At 39.2% G+C, this 20607-nt stretch overlaps 1 protein-coding gene across 2 annotated transcripts in view; it reads right to left on the bottom strand.

The window, feature by feature from the left end:
- LOC140732121 (tyrosine-protein phosphatase non-receptor type 3-like) overlaps positions 1–20607 on the bottom strand; it is a 132090-nt gene that overhangs the window by 24965 nt on the left and 86518 nt on the right. For both annotated transcript variants that reach the window (XM_073054294.1, XM_073054295.1), the window contains 2 exons: positions 19127–19273; positions 18520–18648 (listed from right to left, as the gene is read on the bottom strand). In XM_073054294.1, coding sequence (XP_072910395.1) covers positions 18520–18648; positions 19127–19273 — 276 coding nt within the window. The remainder of the gene's footprint in view (positions 1–18519; positions 18649–19126; positions 19274–20607) is intronic.

A 20607-nucleotide genomic window follows, 5' to 3' on the forward strand; every position in this document is an offset into this window, starting at 1 on the left:
CCTCGCAATAATAGCTCTTGGCCTACCATTTTTAGCAGGTGGGCACGGTCCACTTTAATCGGCTGATGGAAATGTTCTCCCCCTACCAACTTCGGAAGCAACGTGGCTACAAAATCCGTCAGCTTATTGTTTTGGGCTTTCTCCTGAATCCCGATAATTCGAATGTTTTGATGGTGAGACCAGGCTTCAAGGTCATCCACCTTAGCTTGTAGCTGCATGTTTTGGGATATTAGACTTTCAAGCCGCCTCTCCAACTCTTCGATTCGTCTCTCATACGATTCGGCGCCATCCTCCATAAAAGAAACATGCTTACTGACCTCGGTTAGAGCCGCTGTCAAGTTCATGATTGACTTATTGTGCTCTGCATGTCTCCCGTCTACCAAACTGTACAGTCTGTTTACCACCTCAAGGACTTCTTTGATGGTAGCAGGGACCAGGGCCCTAGCAGCATTGGCTTTAGCTTCTTCTGGGCCCGCTAGCTTTGTGGAGCTCTCGCCAGAATCTTCTTCTCCTGCGCCCTTTTCTTGGTTCTTCCCTTTACCTGGCTTCGTCATTTCATTCAGCCTGTTACAGCTCACCTCAGTCACTTAAAAAATAGAATTAACTGCTATTTGGGTGAGGTAAAAGGTGAAGGTAGGCGCAGCTCCCAGGACACACGTCTAATCCATACCAAGACCCCACTTGACCCCTCCCCCTCCCCCCCCCCCCCCCCCCCCCGGAGAGGGCTTTTTAGAGCAGCTTGTAGTTCAGCCTACTAGAGGAAAGTCAATTCTGCACTGTGTTCTGTAATGAATCAGATTTGATTAAAGAGTTTAAGGTAAAGGAAAACTTAGGAGGCAGTGACCATAATATGATAGAATTCATCCTGCAGTTTGAGAGGGAGAAAATGTATCAGTCATACAGTGGAGTAAAGTGAATTATAGAGGCATGCGAGAACTGTCCAAAGTTCATTCGAAGGGAACACCAGCAGAGATGATCACAGAACAGCAATGGCTAGAGTTTGGAAGGCACAGGATAGATACATCCCAAAGATGAATAAGTATTCTAAAAGGAGGATGAGGAAATCGTGGCTAACATGGAAAGTCAAAGACAGCATAAAAGGAAAAGAGAGGGCAAAAATTCGGGAGAGGTCAGAGGACTGGGAAGCTTTAAAATTCCAACAGGAGGCAACAAAAGTAACAATAAGGAGAGAAAAGATGAAATATGAAGGTGCTAGCCAATAATATCAAAGATTTTCAGATAAATGAAGTGAAAAAGAGAGGTGAGAGAGGATATCAACCATTGGAAAATGATGCTGGATAGGTAATAATGGGGGGGGGGGGGGGGGGAAGGGAACACAGAAATGAGAGCCAAACTTTTCAAGTATGTTGCATCAATCTTTACTGTGGAAGACATAAGCAATATCCCAAAAGTGTCAAGGGGCAGAAATGAGTGTAGTCACTTTTATGAGGGAGAAGCTGAAAGGCCTGAAAGTAGATTTTGCCTGGACCAGATGTAGGATTCTGAAAGAGGTAGCTAAAAGATTGTCAAGGCATTAGTAGCGATCCTTCAAGAATCAGTAAATCCTGGAATGGTTCCAGAGGACTGGAAAACTACAAATGTCATTCAATTCTTTCAGAAGGGAGCGAGACAGAAAAAGGGAAATTATAGGTCAGTTAGTCTGATTTCAGTGGTTTGGAAGATGCTGGAGTCCATTATTAAAAATGAAGGTTTGGGGTACTAGGAGGTTCATGATAAAATAGGCCAAAGTCAGCATAGCTTCCTTAAGGGAAAATCTTGTCTAATAAATCTATTAGAATTTTTGAGGAAATAACAGGCAGGACAGACAAAGGAGAGTCAGTCGATGTTGCTTACTTGGATTTTCAGACGGCAAGGTGCTGCACATGTAACAGTAAAGTTACAAAAATTACCAAAAATAAAGAGAACCTCCAATATTTACAAAAAGATGTCTACCAGAAAACAATTATAGCTGCATAATACGTCCAGTATAAACATCTTGCAGATCAACCTCTTTCTCTCTCTCTCTCAGAGCAAACCACCCCCTTTTTTTTTAGGCACCAGGACATACTATTTTTAATTACCCACAAAGTTAACTTAAGACTACACATGAATCAGAATATATTGTACCCTGCAATGTAGCTACAATAAAAATTACAAACATGGCAGTATTTACTTTAAATATAGAATACGAACAACATATACGGTACACATCATTTACACATCCCCATAACTAAATAAATGGAATATTCCACCATGTATGGTGGGAAAGGCACCATTAAGTCAGACCCTTTAGGACCCATTATAATATACAAGGGACACACACACACACACACACATACATATATATATATATATATATATATATATACACACACACACACACTTACATACATACACACATATATAAAGAGTGCGTATACCGAATGCTCTCCGTCAGATTTCTAAACACGGGTAAAATTCTTACGAACTAGAAGAACATACCAATGATTTGCAGATGAACTTGACCACTGCAGAAACCAAAGGTTGAGGAATGAAGTCTAATTCTTCTTTCTGTCATTCTCCTTGTCAGTTCTGACAATCTTCAATGCTTTCTAACATTTATACTTTTTTTTGCTACTAGTTGACATTATCTGTATATAATGTTTTTCATATACTTTTGCTGGGCCCAAGTAATTCACACAGATGGTCTAAAAACCTTTGGAGACACAGATCCCAGACACCCCAAATTACTGTTGTGAGGGCTAACTCTCTGAGGATACAACTACCTCGACTATAGATTAACTATGCCTGTGACAATGTTTGATGTACTAAGTGACAAAATCAGTTTGCCCTGCAAGCTTCTTTGAACTCAGTCATGATGGTACGAATAACTTAACAGGCATTATCTGGTTTGATGCAGCCCAATTATTATTATGTTGATTAAAGATGTGCCTAAAGGCCTGACTGTCTACTTGTTCACTACAAGAAGCTGAACAAAGAATACTGGATAGAAATTTAACTTTGTCAAAAACAACTGACCCTTTGGAAAGGTCATGCTGCTGCGTGAGAAAGCTGAGATTAGTAATAAGTATCTTGAGCCCTGGGACAGTGACTATATATCACAGTATCCTGTGCTAGTTAAACATGATCATTTTCATTTTCATTTATTTAAAACTGCACTTAGATTTTTTTCTCTCTAAAATGTATTTTTATAATTTTTAATATTTATTAGGACATCGTTGTTCAGCTGAGAGGGTATCTGGGTAGCAAGATATGGATCCAGTGAAGTTGAACTGAATGAGGAACAGAGGTAATGACAGGCCACCAGATCCCAGTCAGGAAACCCAGTCTATTAACAGTTGGGTTCTCCACTTATATATACAATTCTTCTGGCTTTATCTTTCATTTCAGGCATCACTGAACTTTTGCTATTGTATGAGCCATCTTTACATGCCTCATCTCACACACAGTGAATAAGTATCTCTGTTTCTAGGAACATTTCCAATGATTCTTCTGGTTACAACCTGCCACCCATTAGTGAAAAAGTTGTCAGCTACTATTCTTATGCCAAAGGTTCATGGAAGTGAATGGGGCTTTGCATGGCAACTCAAGAACAAGAAGCTTGCAGCTGCAGCATTTGACCACTCTGCTGGCACCTTCTGTGGCATTTGCATGATATTTCAATGAGGAAGGCCAGTCATTTTTACCTAACAGGAAAAAACAGCATTATGCAGACTCCAATTGGCTAATCTATTGGACAGAAGATTTATTTGTCCAATAAACAATGAGACAGCTGATTACATCCTGTATTCTTCTGTACAGGAAGAAGGATAAAACAGTCCTGCATCACTGATAAGGAAGGTAAGTCTTGTAGTTTCGGAACTCGTGCAATATCTTGCTTGTGATGAACCAAAACTTCCACGTCCTCCCCTAAGAAAGACAACAACCATCCAACATCTATCTTCAGGGATTTACTTCACAACATCATTTAAATAGCTTCTTTAGGATAGATTCTTTAGGAATGATGCAAACAAATTTGGCACTGAACCACAAAGTAAAGATTAGATGACTAAAACCTTGTTAAATTGGGTTAAATAAGTATCAATGAAGGAAGGAAAAATAGAGCTTTGGGCCAGGGTGGCTGAAGGCAAGGCCAAGAGGAGGAATGAAGTTCCTCTCACAAGTATGGAATAACTGTAACATAAGAAAACCTTCTCATTTGTCACATATTGTTTAATAATGCTTCAATGAACCATCATGTTCATTGTGCAGATGTCTTATTCAAAATGTCAGGTTTTAAGTAGTACAGACAGGTCAATAGTTCAAGACCCAGGAAAGGAACTTCAGAATTTAGGATCTTTGCAGTTACTGTAAATGCACAGCCTTTAATGGAGAAATGATTAAAACTGGATTAACAAACAAGCAACCAGGACTGGAGGATCATAAATGTATGTGGTTATGTTAAAACCACATATGCTATATGTATTATGCTACAGACAATGGAAGAGGAATAGCATTAATGAATTTACATAGAAAATTTCTAACTTTAAAATCCCAAGATAATCTGTGTTGCAGACATTTTGAAGGGTCTTTATCTTCTTGCCACATTTTCCAGAATCACAGCATGTTCTGCTTTTTTAAAAACAATACAGTATATAGTACATTTCAATGCTGGACCTCCTTGATTTTTTTTTGTTCTTCTCAGAATAGGCATTTTGAAAAATGAAACAAAATCTACTAAAATGGGTTTGTTAAAGGTCAACCACTTCTTGTGAAGAGTCACCGAGTTGCTTCAAACTCTCCACTTTCCCTCATACTACTGCTTGGTGATGCACTACAGAAACTCTGAAGAATATTTAAATAAAAGATTTATTGCAAAATTAGGGCCTATCAAATTAGCTCCATATATATTTTAGTTTTGAGATTTTCTATTTCTCTGAGACACTTATATTCTTCTTTAGTCTACTGATATGGTTACAGACTTCCATCGTGTACCTTCATCCAAGTAACACACAACTCCTATGTTAAGTGTACATTTAAAATAATATTAGAACAATTTCAATTATTCTTCCATTGTTCTAATTTTGTGAAAACAATTACTTAAATTATGCACATAAGTGGCATCCAGTAAATAGTTGATTACCAAAAACTGTAATAATTTCAGTGTTCACTAAAAGAGAATATTGGAAAAAATGTCCCCTTCCAAATTTAACATTATTACTGTATTCACTTTGTCAAAAACTGCACTGTTTAGTTTTATTCCTGAATAGGTGAGAATCAATATTCCTTGAATCACAATGTAAAATTATGAAATGAATCTATACATATCAGCATTTCATGAATATATTTGCGTTTTCTAAATCATTACAAAATTATCAATATACTCAATAAAAATGCAGTTTAGTTAGATAATTCTACACAAGCCAATTCTACAATGACTAATTAAGTTTAATACCTAATCATCTAATATTGAGGGAAATTATCCGCTTAAAGAAATATAAACTATCATACAGTATGATAGTTTCATGAAATATAAATTACAAACCATTTTTCATCATGCACCTCCACCATATTCATATACAGTTAAAATATTGACTTGGCTCTACATTAATTATAAATTTGTAATATACATTATAAATTTAGAATGAAAACATAAAATTTACAATATAAATATATAATATTAATTTATAATTTATCAATATTTACTGCTATGGTAGTGCAGCAGTTAGCATGACACTACTGTAGCTCAAGGCGAAGGTCGGAGTTCAAGGGATCTTTGTATGTCCTCTCTGTGCAGTGCATGGTTTCCTTCAGGTGCTCTGGTTTTCTTGCATAGTCCAAAGATGTCCTGGATAGGTTAATTGGTCATTTTAAATTGCCCCATGATTAGGTTAGGATTAAGTCAGGGTTGTCAGGGGTTGGTGGGGAGGCATAGCTCAAAGGGCCAGAAGGATCTACACTGTGCTGTATTGCTGAATACAAATATATAAAATTAACAGTCATACCTCAAGTTATTTATACCTTTCCCCCCCAAAGTGATGTATCACACAGAGCAGAGGTTAAAAATATAAATGCTCTCTAATGCTGGCTGCTCTCATATTGTGCTGAGTAACGAATCCCAATTATAGCAGAACATTGCGCATAAAGGATGATATTTGGAACAAAAATAAGTCGTGGGAACATTTTGTTTAAAAAGTAACTTTTCTGTTTACTCAATTCTTTGAAATTCATTGCTGTGTCTTGTAACACAACGAAACAAGAAAAATGATTTAGTGTGTGAAAGTTAATAAACACAGTTGATATGAAGCAGCATATTTCTCATGACTGTAGTGATGAGTTCACTAAAGTTGGTAAGCTTATAAGTTTGTGGCTTGCTTTACTTTTTAAAAAAAATGGACACCATGAAAATAATGAAGGGCACAAGTTTAATGCAGCAAGTGAAGAGACTAAGCAGGAGTGTCAATTGTTTGAATAACTCAAAATGCATTACCATCAATTCCAAAAAACAGAAATTTCCCATACCCTAAAAATACAATCACAGTCATTACGTTCTCTGTTGCTGCAGCTAAGTATGCTTATGATGCCTGACTTTAGCCCTTACCCATTTTATTTTCGAGACTGAATGAAATAGACAGCTTCCAGGCACTGAAGGTACTTCTTAGATTAGAAACACATCTTCTGATAGTTCTACCACTCAACCTCCAACATCGGTGTAATGAACTAAAAAGCAAGATACCGAAATTATCAAGTACTGGTAACTCAAAAAAAAACTAAGAACTAAAACAGAAAAGGTGTGAGCCATTGTTTTGGCTTGCTACAGTAGACACTGTTATCCCCAGTGGTGATTTGATACAGAGGATGGTAAATATATCAAACAGTTTGCTAGGGGAACTGGTTGAGCCATGGATAGGAAATGTTTAGAACAGGAGTTTCCAACCTTTTTTATGCTATGAAGCCTTACCATTAATCGAGGGGTCTGTGAAACACGGTTGGGAACCCCTGTTTTAGAGGTATATGGGTCAGATTCAGGAAAAAGGGACTAGCTTAGATGTCAAGTTATTCCATAGGGCCTATGTTCCTATATGTATATTAAATAGTTAAAGTAAGTAGTGGAAAAAACAGAAATCTTAAAAAATGGTGAGGTAGTGTTCATGGGCTCAATGTCCATTTAGAAATTGGATGTCGGGGGGGAAGAAGCTGTTCCTAAATCGCTGAGTGTGTGCCTGCTGGCTTCTGTACCTCCTTCCTGATGGTAACAGATTGAAGAGCACATATCCTGGCTGGTAGGAATCCTTAATGATGGACTCCACCTACCTAAGCACTGCTCCTTGAAGATGTCTTGGATAGTACAGAGGCTAGTACCCATGATTGAGCTGATCAATTTTACGACATTCTGCAGCTTACTTTGATCCTGTGCAGTAGCACCCCCCCCCCCCCACCTATATCAGACAGTGGTGTAGCCAATCAGAATGCTCTCCACAGTTCATCTGTAGAAGTTTGAGTGTTTTGGGTGACAAACCCCAAATCTCCTCAATCTCCTAATGAAATATAGACACTGTCTTGCTTTCTTTATAGCTGCATCGATATGTTGGGACACAGTTAGGTCCTCAGAGATATTGACACCCAAAATCTTGAATTTGCCCACTTGCTCCACTTCTGAGCCATTTATGAACTCTGGTATGTGTACCCTCACCTTACCCTTTCTGAAGTCCACAGTCAGTTCTTTGGTCTTGAGTGCAAGGTTGTTACTGTGACACCACTCAACTAGCTGATACATCTCACTCCTCAACACCCTTTCATCACCATCTGAAATTCTGCCAACAATAGTTGCATCGTTAGCAAATTTATAGATGGCATTTGAGTGGTGCCCAGCCACTCAGTCATATGTGTAGAGAGTGCAAAGCAGTAGGCTAAGCACACATTTCTGAGGTGCACTAGTGTTGATAGTCAGCGAGGTGAAGATGTTATTACCAATCCATACAAACTGTAGTCTTCTGGTTAGGAAGTTCAAGATCCAGATACAGAGGTCCACCTTCTGTAGCTTTTCAATCAGGACTGTAGGAATGATGGTGCTAAATGTTGAACTATAGTCAACAAACAGCATCCTGGCATAGGTATTTTAATTGTCCAGGTGATCCAAGGCCGCAAGGAGAGCCATGGAGATAGTGTCTGCCATAGACCTATGTGGCAATAGGTAAATCACAGTGGGTCCGGGTCCTGAGGTAGGAGTTGATTCTAGCCATGGCCAACTTTGGAACCATCCTTTTCTTCATTTTGATTCTCTTATTCACCACTCGCATCACAGACATTGCTCTTGCAAAGTTTTAAATTACAGAGAGGGTGGGAGAGGGACAACAAAACAAAAGGAATCTCTCTGATAGACAAGACCAACATTACTGAGCGGATAGACCATTTGAATGGTTCGTAAGATTAATAAGGGCAGTTAGAGAGAGGAAAACAAACATTCAAAATTTAAAGTAAATTTATTATCAAAGTACATATATGTCACCAGTTTATTCCGGACTTTTACAGTTAATACACAGAAACAACAGAATCAATGAAAAACTGAACACAAGACAGACAAACAACCAATGAGCAAAAGTGGACAAATTGTGCAAATAAAAAAGAAAAATAATCATAAAAAATAAATGAGCAATAAATATCAAGAACATGAAATGACTAGTTCTTGAAAGTGAGTTCATAGGTTGTGGAATGTTAGTTAAGTACGTTACTTAAAGGCAAAAAACAAGCTACATATTGTAGAGATAGTAGTTCAGAGGAGGTATATCTATAAGTTTTGTGAGCAGCCCACAAAGTGATGCTGTGTGCCACCAGCACCATCTTTGAAAGCCATTTTGGGATGTAAAAGCAGGGTCAGGATTTTGTAGGTAAATAAACCAAAAGAAGAATGTTGTATATGTTTAACTGATTAGTCAATGCTTGTGGAGAGAAGGATAAAGTGATATTATGAAAGGGATAGATTAGAGGTAGGAAAGCTATTTCTAATGGTAAGTGAGACTAGAACTAAGGGACAAAGGCTCAAGAATTGGGGAAATAGATTTAGGATGGAGATAAGAAACTACTTTTTCACACACAAAAGTAGTGAGTCTGTGGAAATCGCTGGCTGGGGAGCAGTAGAGGTTACCTCATTAAATATATTTTATGTCAAAGATAGGAGAAAGGCAGGTAGGTGGAACTGAGACCACGGCCAGGTCAGACATGATTTTGTTGAGTGGCAGGACAGGCTCAATGGGATGATGGCCTACTCCTCTTCCTATTTCTTATGCTCTTACACTGTAATGGAACCAGTGTTAAAGATGAATTACCTACTGCAGAACTATCTAGTTCTGATGCAAACTTTTCCAGATCTAATGAAGAATTTAAGGGCAAGGTGGAAGTTAGAGGCAAAGTTGATGAAATTGACAAGCTCAACATAAGTGCACGAATCAGCACCAATACAGTCGTCAATGTAGTGGAAGAAGAGTTGGGGAGCTTTATCGGGGAAGGCTTGGAACATGGACTGTTCAATGCTGTCAATGAAAGGGTAGGCATAGTTGGGGCCCATGGCTACCCCTCACGTCTGAAGACAGTAGAAGGAGCTGAAGGAAAAAAATTGCTGAGAGCGAGGATCAGTTCTGCCAGATGGAGGAGGGTGGTGATAGAGGGGAACTGGTTGGTTCTTTAATTGAGAAAGAAGCAGAGAGCTTTAACTCCTTCTTGATGGGGGATAGAAGTATATAGGGGCTGGACATCCACGGTGAAAATGAGGCGATCAGGACCAAAGAATTGAAAGTTAGTGAAAAAATAGGTGTCACAGAGGTAAGTGGGAAGTGAGTGAACTAAAGGGGGATAGAACAGAGTCGAGGTATGTAGACACAAGTTCAGTGGGGTTGGAGCAGGCAGAGACATTGTGCCTACCCAGACAGTCAGGTTTGTGGATCTTGAGTAGGAAGTAGAAGTGAGCAGTACAAGCCAGCATTTATTGCAGATATCATGCTGCTCGAGAGCATGGTGCTGAGATACTTTTTTGAAGGTAGCCTCACATGCTGTTTATTAGAAAGTTCCAGGTTTAAAGCCCAGTCAAGATGAAGGACTGGTGATATATGAAAATCAGGATTGTGTGCAACTTGCAGGGAATCCTGCAGTTGGTAATATTACTACACAGTGGTTGCTTTTGTTTGTGAAATGCCCTTGGATAATCTTAGTATTTGGTAGAAGGTACATGCGGTGGAACGAACGCTTAAGAGTGCTTTGATGTCAAACTTTCAGAGTGTAGTTGCCATTGCACTCCACCAATTAAGTGGAGAGTATTCCACCAAGACTCTTAACTTATGCCTTGATGATGTTAGAAAGGTTTCATGTGGTCAGGAGGCAAGTCATTCACTGCAGGATATACCCAGCCTCCAACCTATTCTTGCTGCTACTCTATTTATGTGGCTGGTCCAGTGAAGCTTCAAAAACTGATGCCACCCCCCCCTCCCCTGCGGAGACTGATAGTGGAGAACTCTGCCACGGAATGTCAACAGGAGATGGTTAAACTTTATAGTCATTGGCCAGCACTTATCAGCTATGCCTGAATGTTGTCTAGGTTTTGCTGCACGTAGGCATCAAAAGGCTTCATTGTTGTGGAATTACAAATGGGATTGAACATTATGCAATCAACACTCTGTTTCTCACCTTATTACAGAAAGGTCATTGATAAAGCAGCTGAATGCTGAGCCCAGGACACTGCTTTGAGGAACTTACTCAGTGATATCCTGCAGCTAGGATGATGGAAAACAACTACGCCATCTTCCTTTCTGCAAATTATGTCTGATTACTGAAATTATTTCTTGATGCACATTGACCATTTTACATGGATCCACTACTCTTCCCCATTCAAATTCAGTCTTGTTAACAATCAGCTCTTTGGCCTCATAATTAGATCAAGGCAGTGTGGTAATCCAGGGTAAAATAAAAACTGGGCATCATCAAGCAGGTTATTGAAATGCGCCACTTTATAATATTATGATGATTGAAAATAAAGAGTTTGGCTGGCAGTTAGATTGGAATTATCCTGCTTTTTAGTGAACAGGATATTCCTGGGCAATTATCCATGTTGGCTGATAAATGTCACTCTTGAACTTGTAATAAAATGACTTGGATAGTGATGCAGCTAGTTCTGGACAGAGGACTTCAGTATTATAGCTGGGATGATAGGAGATCCTGGGTCTTAGGTGTTTTCAGTGGTCTCAGCTATTTCTTAATGTTACATATGGAGCAAATTAAATTCCACACAATAAATAACAAATTATGGGAAAGCATGACAATTTAAGGATGAGGTTCCAAGGTATTTGGAGACTAATGATAAAATAAGTCAAAGTCAGCATGGTTTCTGTAATGGGAAATCATGCCTGACAAATCTGTTAGAGTCCTTTGAGGATGTAACAAGCAGGGTGGACATAGGAGAGGCAGTTGATGTCACTTACTTGGATTTTCAGAAGGCATTTAATAAGGTGCCACACGAGGCTGCTTAACAAGATAGAATCCTATGGCATTACTGGCATGGATAGTGGAATGGCTGACAGGCAGGACGCAGCGAATGGGAATAAAAGAGATCTTTTCTGGTTGGCTACCAGTGACTAGTGGTGTTCCTCAGGGGTCAGTATTGGGACCGCTGCTTTTCACATTGTTTGTCAATGACTTGGATAATGGAATTGTTGGCTTTGTGGTAAAGTTTGCAGATGTCACAAAGATAGGTGAAGGGGTAGGCTGTGCTGAGGAAGCAATGCGATTGCAGCAGGGCTTAGGCAGATTGGAAGAATGGGCAAAAATGTGGCAGATGGAATACAGTATTGGGAAACGTATGATAATGCATTTTGGCAAAAGGAACAATAGTGCAGACTATTATCAAAATGGGGAGAAGGTTCAAAATATCAGAGGTGCAGAGGGACTTTGAAGTCCTTGTGTAAGACTCCCAAAAGGTTAATTTACAGGTTGAATCTGTGGTAAAGAATGCAAATGCAATGCTGGCATTTATTTCAAGAGGAATAGAATATAAAAGCAAGGAGATATTGCTGAGCCGTTATAAGACACTAGTCAGGCCACACTTGGAGTATTGGGCCCCATATCTCGAAAGGATGTGTTGCCATTGGAGAGAGTCCGAGGAGATTCATGAGGATGATTCCAGGAATGAAGGAGTGTTTGGCAGCTTTTCACAGGAATTCAGAAGAATACTTTGAAACCTACTGACTGTTGAAAGGACTAGGTAGGTTGATATAGAGAGAATGTTTCCTATGGTGGGCATATCCAGAACTACAAGGCAGCCTCAAGATTGAGGGGCGACCCTTTAGAACAGAGGTAAGAAGAATTCTTTTCAGCCAGAGAGTAGTAAATCTGTGGAATGCTCTGCCACAGACCGCAGTGGAGGACAAGTGCATGTGCATATTTAAAGTGGAAGTTGATAGTTTCCTGATCAGTCAGGGCATCAAAGGATATGGCAAGAAGACAGTTGTATGGGGTTGAGTGGGGAGTGGGATCTGGGATCAGCCATGATGGAATGACAGAGCAAACTCGATGGGCTGAATGGCCTAATTCTTCTCCTATGTCTATTACAATGGTGTTTTGCCTATTAGAAATCCAAGGATACTATTTTGCCACAAGAAAAATCAAAGTTTGTGTGGAAGAAACAGCTGCACTTTATATCATAGAAACATAGAAAACCTACAGCACAGTACAGGGCCTTCAGCCCACAAAGCTTTGCCGAACATGTCCTTACCTTAGAACTACCTAGGCTTACCCATAGCCCTCTATTTTTCTAAGCTCCATGATTCCATCCAGGAGTTTCTTAAAAGACCTTATCATTTCTGCCTCCACCACCGCTGCCGGCAGCCCATTCCATACACTCACCACTCTCTGCGTAAAAAATCTACCCCTGACAACTCCTCTGTACCTGTTTCCAAGCACCTTAAAACTATGCCCTCTTGTGCTAGCCATTTCAGCCCTGGGAAAAAGCCTCTGACTATCCACACGACTAATGCCTCTCATTATCACTTACACCTCTATCAGGTCACCCCTCATCCTCCATCACAGATCAGTACGAGTAGGAGAGGAAAACATAGTTAACACAACATTTTTAGTGAAATAAGCAATCAGTCTTAAGCAACAACTACTATATATGAATGGTCTGCCCAAGAACTGTGGAAACACAAGGTTCAAGCCAATTGAAAGAGACTTGTATTACAAACCTGGTAAGCAGCCAAGGAACCAGCAGGAACTAACAAAAGAGTTATAATGAAACTTTTGACATCCATGAAACTATAAACACTCTGAACTTATATGTGATGAAAGCAAAATGGAAACATGGATATTAAGAAAGGACACCAAGCCAGTTAAATAAAAAAAATCAGAGTCCTGATGAAGGATTACGACCCAAAATGTTGACTGTTTATTCCCCTTCATTAATGCTTAACTTGATGAGTTCCTCCAGCATTTTGTTGTGCTCCCTCAGATTGTCATCTTCTCCAGAACCTCTTGTGTGTAGATAATAATGCTCAGTGTTTCTACACTGGCTGAAGATCTAATATCTAATCAGTTTGGGTTTTGGGAAGAGACTCAGCTGAAGGGTTTGCTGTAAACTTATTCCAAACTTAAAAGGTTTGAATTCCAGAGGCAAGACAAGAATTGATCTTGCTACTAATGCAGCCATAGACCAATGTCCCTTTAAGGAATCTTCAAGAAAATGCATTATGACAAAACAGCAACAATTTTAAATGTTATCTCAGTTCCTCTCATCAAGAATTACTCATCTCCTGCATTTTCCATTTTATTTCAAATTTCCAGTCAGACTTTACTTTTGGAATATCAATTTATGGCCTGTAAATTGTTATTAACACTATACACTTTAATGTACAGCTTGGATAAGTGACTAGGGAGATTTACAAAAAACAAACCATTACTTAACTATTACTGTTATTATTTATTTAAGTTTCATATGCTGAGGAAAAACTTCTTCACACAGAGAGTGGTGAATCTGTGGAATTCTCTGCCACAGGTAACAGTTGAGGCCGGTTCATTGGCTATATTTAAGAGGAAATTAGATATGGCCCTTGTGGCTAAAGGGATCAGGGGGTATGGAGAGAAAGCAGGTACAGGGCTCTGAGTTGGATGATCAGCCATGATCATACTGAATGGTGGTGCAGGCTCAAAGGGCCGAATGGCCTACTCCTGCACCTATTTTCTATGTTTCTAATTACAGACTATCTCCACAGAATTACCTCAGGCAAGGTGATGGACTAATGTGAGGATGGAGATACAAGGCAGGTGTGACTCTTTAAGCTGAAGTAAATTGTTACAGTCCCATAGTGTAGCTGACAGATTTCTACACAATCCTGTAGAAATGCATGCAACGTGGTCTTAACCAGAAAGGCTACTATTTCTGGAAAGTCAGAAATAAATCAAAATTGTATGAACTTCCAGAGAAGAAGGAATTTTGAAGGAAATGTGATAAATCATAAGTATTAAAAAGAATCCAAGCAACTGGATGGGAAAGACAGCATACTTTTTCGTATTGGTTCAGAATCAGGTTTCTTATCACTGACAGATGTCATGAAATTTGCTAATCTGTAGCAACAGTACAGTGCAATACATAAAATCTACTGTTAACTATATTAAGAAACATGCATAAAATAATTAAGTAGTGCAGAGAGCAAAAATGTCCAAGAATTGTGTTCATTCAGACATCAGGAGAGGAAACCGTTCCTGAAACGTTGAGTGTGTGTCTTCAGACACCTGTGCAACCTTTCTGATGGTAGCAATGAGAAGAGGGCTTATCCTGGGTGATGGTGGTGGGGGGAGGGGTTCCTTAATAATGGATGCCATGCTTTTGAGGCATTGCCTTTTGAAGCTGTCCTTGACAGTAATGAGTCTACTACCATGATGGAACTGGCTGAGTTTACAAGTCTCTACCTAGAGTCACAAGACATTACAGTAGCGATAAAGGCCCTTCAGCCCATCTAATCTGCTTAGTCCCATCAAACTGCACCCAGACCATATCCCTCCATAGCCCTGCCATCCATGTACCTATCCAAATTTCTCTTAAATATTGAGAACAACCCCCACATCCACCATTTGTGCTGGCAGCTCATTCCCACACTCGCTACCCTCTGAATGAACAAGTTCCCCCTCATGCATTTCACCTTTCACCTTAACACATGACCTCTAGCTGTAGTCTCACCCAACCTCAGTGGAATAAGCCTGCTTGCATTAACCCTACCTATACCCCTCATAACTTGTATACTTCTATCAAATCTCCGTACAATCTTATACGTTCTAGGGAATAAAGACCCAAATATTCAACTCTAAAGAAGATTCCAGACGAGGTGGTCTGTTGAGAAGCTCACTGAAGTATTGTGTCCAATGGAGCTTTTCATTTTCTTTAGATAGGACATTAACAACTTTATCCTTCGCTTGGGTATTGACCTGGTTGAATTTGCCAGCTAGTTTCTTGGTAGTATCTTATATAGTTCCTTCATCTTCCCATTTGCTTGGGATGCAAGGATGTTAATGTACTCTCTTCTGTCCCTCTTGATGTTTCTCCTTACTTCCCCATGCATTCTGTTATATTCTCTCTGTGCCTCCGCTTTGTATTGTACTTTTCTTTCAATATTCTCCTCTTGTTTATTGTTTCCATCGTTTCTGGTGTAATCCAACTCTGATGCTCAAATGTCCTTTTTCCCAGCGCTTCCTCACATTTCATTTATTTCCTGTTTGACAGCGTCCATTCATCTTTGATATTAAAGTCTTCAAGTGCCTGGAACCTGTTGGAAAGTTTGAGGGAAAATCTCTGAGCTGTTTGTCTTTCAGGTAGGTCACATTGTACCTCAGTCGCTGATTGGGTGGTACATAGTTTCATTTCAGCTTCATTTGTACTTTGGCGATCAGAAGATGGTAGGCAAACTGCAGTTGGTCCAGGTCCTGACTCTGCAAAAGTTAATTCTAGCTATGATCAATCTCTTAAAGCACTGCATAGTAGATGTGAGTGCAAGTGGGCAATAGTCATTGAGGTAGCTCACCCTGCTCTTCTTGGTATGATTCATGCCCTTTTAAAGCAGTCAGAAACTTCTGACTGCAGCAGTGTGAGATTGAAGATGTCCTTTATCACTCTAGCCAGCTGGTTGGCAAAGGTTTTGAATGCGCTCCAGATAGCACCATTCAGGCATGATGCCTTGCGAGGAGGGTTCACCCTCTTGAAAGATGTTCTGACTTTTGCCTCTGAGACAGATAACACAGTCACCAGACACTGCAGGGACTCGCATGGGTGTAGTTTATTCTCTCTTTCATAGTGTGCATAAAAGGTGTTGAGCTCATCTGAGAGTGAATCATGACAGCCACTTATGATGATAGGTTTCACCTTGTAGGAACTGATGGCCTGCAAATCCTGCCAGAGCTGATGTGCATCTGATTCCATTTCTAACCCCACTCAGAATTGTTCTTTCACTCTTAAGGTAGCCTTCTGTAGGTCATACTTGGTCATCTTGTAGATTTCTGAATCGACTATCATGAATGTCACAGATCTAGCCCTCGGCAGACTGTGAATCTCAGGGTTCATCTATTGCTTCTAGTCTATATTGTACTGATACTACTAATAATTTTGTACTAAGTATTCTTCATACGACGTTTCATTATCATACCTTATCTCTGAAAATTTCAATATTAAGATCGACTGACCTGCTCACAAAATTACAGAAATTTAGCACAAAAGGTATACAGTCAACCTATTGGTTTAAAATGAAACTTGCGTTAATCCCAATTCCCATTTTCTTCATGCACAGACAAGATAGTAATGGCTCATTAATTTTAATCCAGACTTTCAGGCTTAGTTTCCAACCCTTGCAATTTAGAACAAAACATTATTTTCCTCTTCTCCCCTCTAATCCTTATACAAAATTAAATCAAATCTTGAAAGCTAACTTGAACATTTTACAAATTGAAACCTATCAAATGATAGAACATAGAACAATACAGCACAGTACTGGCCCTTTGGCCCACAATGTTGGTCCGACCCTTAAACCCCGCCTCCCATATAACCCCCCACCTTAAATTCCTCCATGTCTAGTAGTCTCTTAAATTTCACTAGTGTATTTGCCTCCACCACTGACTCAGGCAATGCATACCACGCACCAACCACTCTCTGAGTAAAGATCTTCCTCTAATATCCCCCTTGAACTTTCCACCCCTTAACTTAAGGCCATGTCCTCTTGTATTGAACAGTGGTGCCCTGGGGAAGAGGTGCTGGCTGTCCACTCTATCTGCTTCTCTTAATATCTTGTATACCTCTATCATGTCTCCTGTCATCCTCCTTCGCTCCAGAGAGTAAAGCCCTAGCTCCATTGATCTGTGATCATAATGCATACTCTCTAAACCAAGCAGCATCCTGGTAAATCTCATCTGTACCCTTTCCAATGCTTCCACATCCTCCCTATAGTGGGGCAACCAGAACTGGACACAGTACTCCAAGTGTGGCCGAACCAGAGTTTTATAGAGCTGCATCATTACCCCGCGACTCTTAAACTCTATCCCTCGACTTATGAAAGTTAACACTCCATAAGCTTTCTTAACTACCCTATCTACCTGTAAGGCAACTTTGATGAAAGGCCTTGATAGGGTGGATGTGGAGGGGATACTTAGTATGAATGAAGAGTCTAACACCAGAGGACACAGCTTCAGAATAGAGGGGCATCCTTTTAGAACAGAGATGAAGAAGAATTTTTTTAGCCAGGGAGAGTGGTGAATCTGGAATTCTTTGCCACATGCAGCTGTGGAGGCTAAGTCTTTACATATACATAAGGCAGAGGTTGATAGATTCTTGATTTGTCAGAGCGTGAGGAGATTTGGGGAGAAGACAGGAGAATGGGGCTGTAAGGAAAATTGGATCAACCGTGATGAAATGGGGAAGCAGACTCGATGGATTAAATAGCTTAATTCTGTTCCTATATCTCATGGTCTTATGGTCTAAATGTACAATTCACAAATTAAGAGTTCATACCTAAGGGCATATCTTCCTACAGATTCTGATCTGCAGCATTTACAGATTTTATTTCGGGTTTCAACATCAGATTTTCAGCATCTTTTTAATTCATAAAATGAATTCCTTTCATTTCTGGCAAAAGCACTGCTTCTACTTCCGTATATTCAAACACATTTTTTTTTCAGGATCAGTACAAGATCATACATTGTAACATTAAGATTTTTTAAAAGACAAGTTACATTATTTTTTGATAAAAAAATGACAATGAACTGATGCTGATCAAACTGACCAAGGTTTTTTAGTTTTCAGTCAGTCAAAGGCCACCAATTTTAAACACTCTAAACTGCCTTTCTTACACACAAGATTCCCTGATCTGTTGTACACTTATGACATTTGTTGTTTTTATTTACAATTCACAATGTTTTCAATTTTTATTCTATGACAGGAGTTCACTTTTTGAAATTATGCATTATGAAATATATAGGCAAAAAGAAATGTGACTTTAAAATAATCAAAGAAAAAGTGACACCAACCTCCAAATTAGTTAGTGTCATTTCCCTGAAAACATATGCGATGCTACAATCTTCTGAGTGACACATCACCTGAAAATTGCCATACGTGCACACTTCTGAAGGATCTGGCCAATATTGGTGGCATTTTACCTGTCAGAACAAAAAGAACAAAAGTAATCTAAAACAGAGCAAAGCTATTCTCAAAGAAATCTGAAACAAAAATGAAGACATTTACTTCTAACTTTTGAAAGTACAGAAATGTTAAAACAAAATTCTCTACCAAGAAATAGTTACTATCAATTTCATTGTTCAACTATAGTTTATGTAATAAGTAGCATGGCCAGAAATGTCAGTTATTAATCTACTTAGCTAGTCATCATGCATCAAAATATAGATTACACCAATAGCTGCCATCTAATCTAACCAGTTATAGTTTCTTCTCAAGAATGAAACAAATTCACATTAGTTATGACTTGCTTTGAACAGACTTAGATTTACAGCTGGTCAAAATGATTGTTTCTATCGTTTTCAATAACTAATTGAATAATGCTCTTTTTGGAGGTCACCACAATAAAGTAGAACACCATACTTTACATGACACCAGCTTGGGAAAAATTATAACATTTACCCGTCCTCTTTCTGTCAATGTTGTTAACATGACAATTAACGATGATCCTTGCTCCCAGACAGTTTGCCAAAAATGTGAGCAAGTATGTGAAAGTGGACCTTGGGCTGCAATATACTTATTTAGAATAGAGGTACAACAGATTTCCATCTGCAGAAGAAACAGAAGGTAAACATTACAGTGAAGCAGCTTATTTTGCAATGCTATCATGATACATTTATCCCAATTTTTACATTTATTTGGTAAGCATGTTTTTTTTTCAGAGCTAAAACTTAAAAGAAAGTGCTCTTCCCCCACCACCCTCAGAAACTAACTTTCAATATTTTACTAAAAGACTGAGCCCCAATTAACAGATCTTAAATATGCAATAGAGACAGATGGAACCAGTCAACATTCTTCATGCATCATCAAATATTTTTGCTTGCTATAATCTTGCAACCACTGTCCTTACTTTATTCTTGTTAAATGGTAGCAGAACTGGTGAATAGATAGGAAACCATGAGAGGGCTATTAGGATTGAGGAGATTTGTTTATCACCAAAGACTCTTGAAAATTTCTACAGATGCATGGTGAAGAGTATTCTGAATGGATGCATCACAGCCTGGTATGGAAGCTCCAATTCACAGGATTGTAAGATGCTGCAGAGGGTTGTAAACTCAGCCATTTCTATCGTGAGCACATCTCTCCCCATCATCAAGGATATCTTCTGGAGGCAGTGCCTTAAGAAGGCAGCATCCATCATTAAAACACCCACGATCCCGGAGTGCTGTCTTAATGTTGCTATCATCAGGGAGGAGGTACAGGAACGTGAAAATCCACAGCTTCTTCACTTCCACCATTGGATTTCTCAATGGTCATGAACAAAACTCATTAATCCTCTTTTACAACATTTATTTTTGTAAATTACAACATTTTTGTCTTGCACTGTACTGCTTCCACAAAACATCAAATTTCATTACACATGTCAGTGATAAACCTGATTCTGATTTTGTCCTGGAGAACCTCACCAATAGCTTGTCCTGGTCCAACTACACTGACTGACATGGCCATGAAAGCTCATCGGTGCCTGCAGTTAGTCTGAAATCTAAAGAAATTTCGCATGTCATATTTGACCCTCATCAACTTTCACCAAAGTACTTTAAAAAGTATCCTATCTGGAAGCGTGACAGCTTGATTTAGCAAGCATGAAAACACATATCACAGGGCTCAAGGACTGCCTCTATCCCACTGTTATAAGACTATTGAATGGTTCCCTTGTACAGTAAGATGGATACTAGACCTCACAATCTACCAGGTTATTACCTTGCCCTGTAATTTCTTTATAACTGTAACACTTTATTCCGCATTTTGTTATTGCTTTATATTGCACTACCTCAATGCACAGTTGAAATGAATTGATCTACATGAACAGTATGCAACACGATTTGTCACTCTACATTGGTACATGTGACAATAAAGAAACAATTTACCAAGAAGGTAACTTA

This window comes from Hemitrygon akajei, chromosome 8, assembly GCF_048418815.1.
Source record: "Hemitrygon akajei chromosome 8, sHemAka1.3, whole genome shotgun sequence".
Classification (NCBI taxonomy): domain Eukaryota; kingdom Metazoa; phylum Chordata; class Chondrichthyes; order Myliobatiformes; family Dasyatidae; genus Hemitrygon; species Hemitrygon akajei.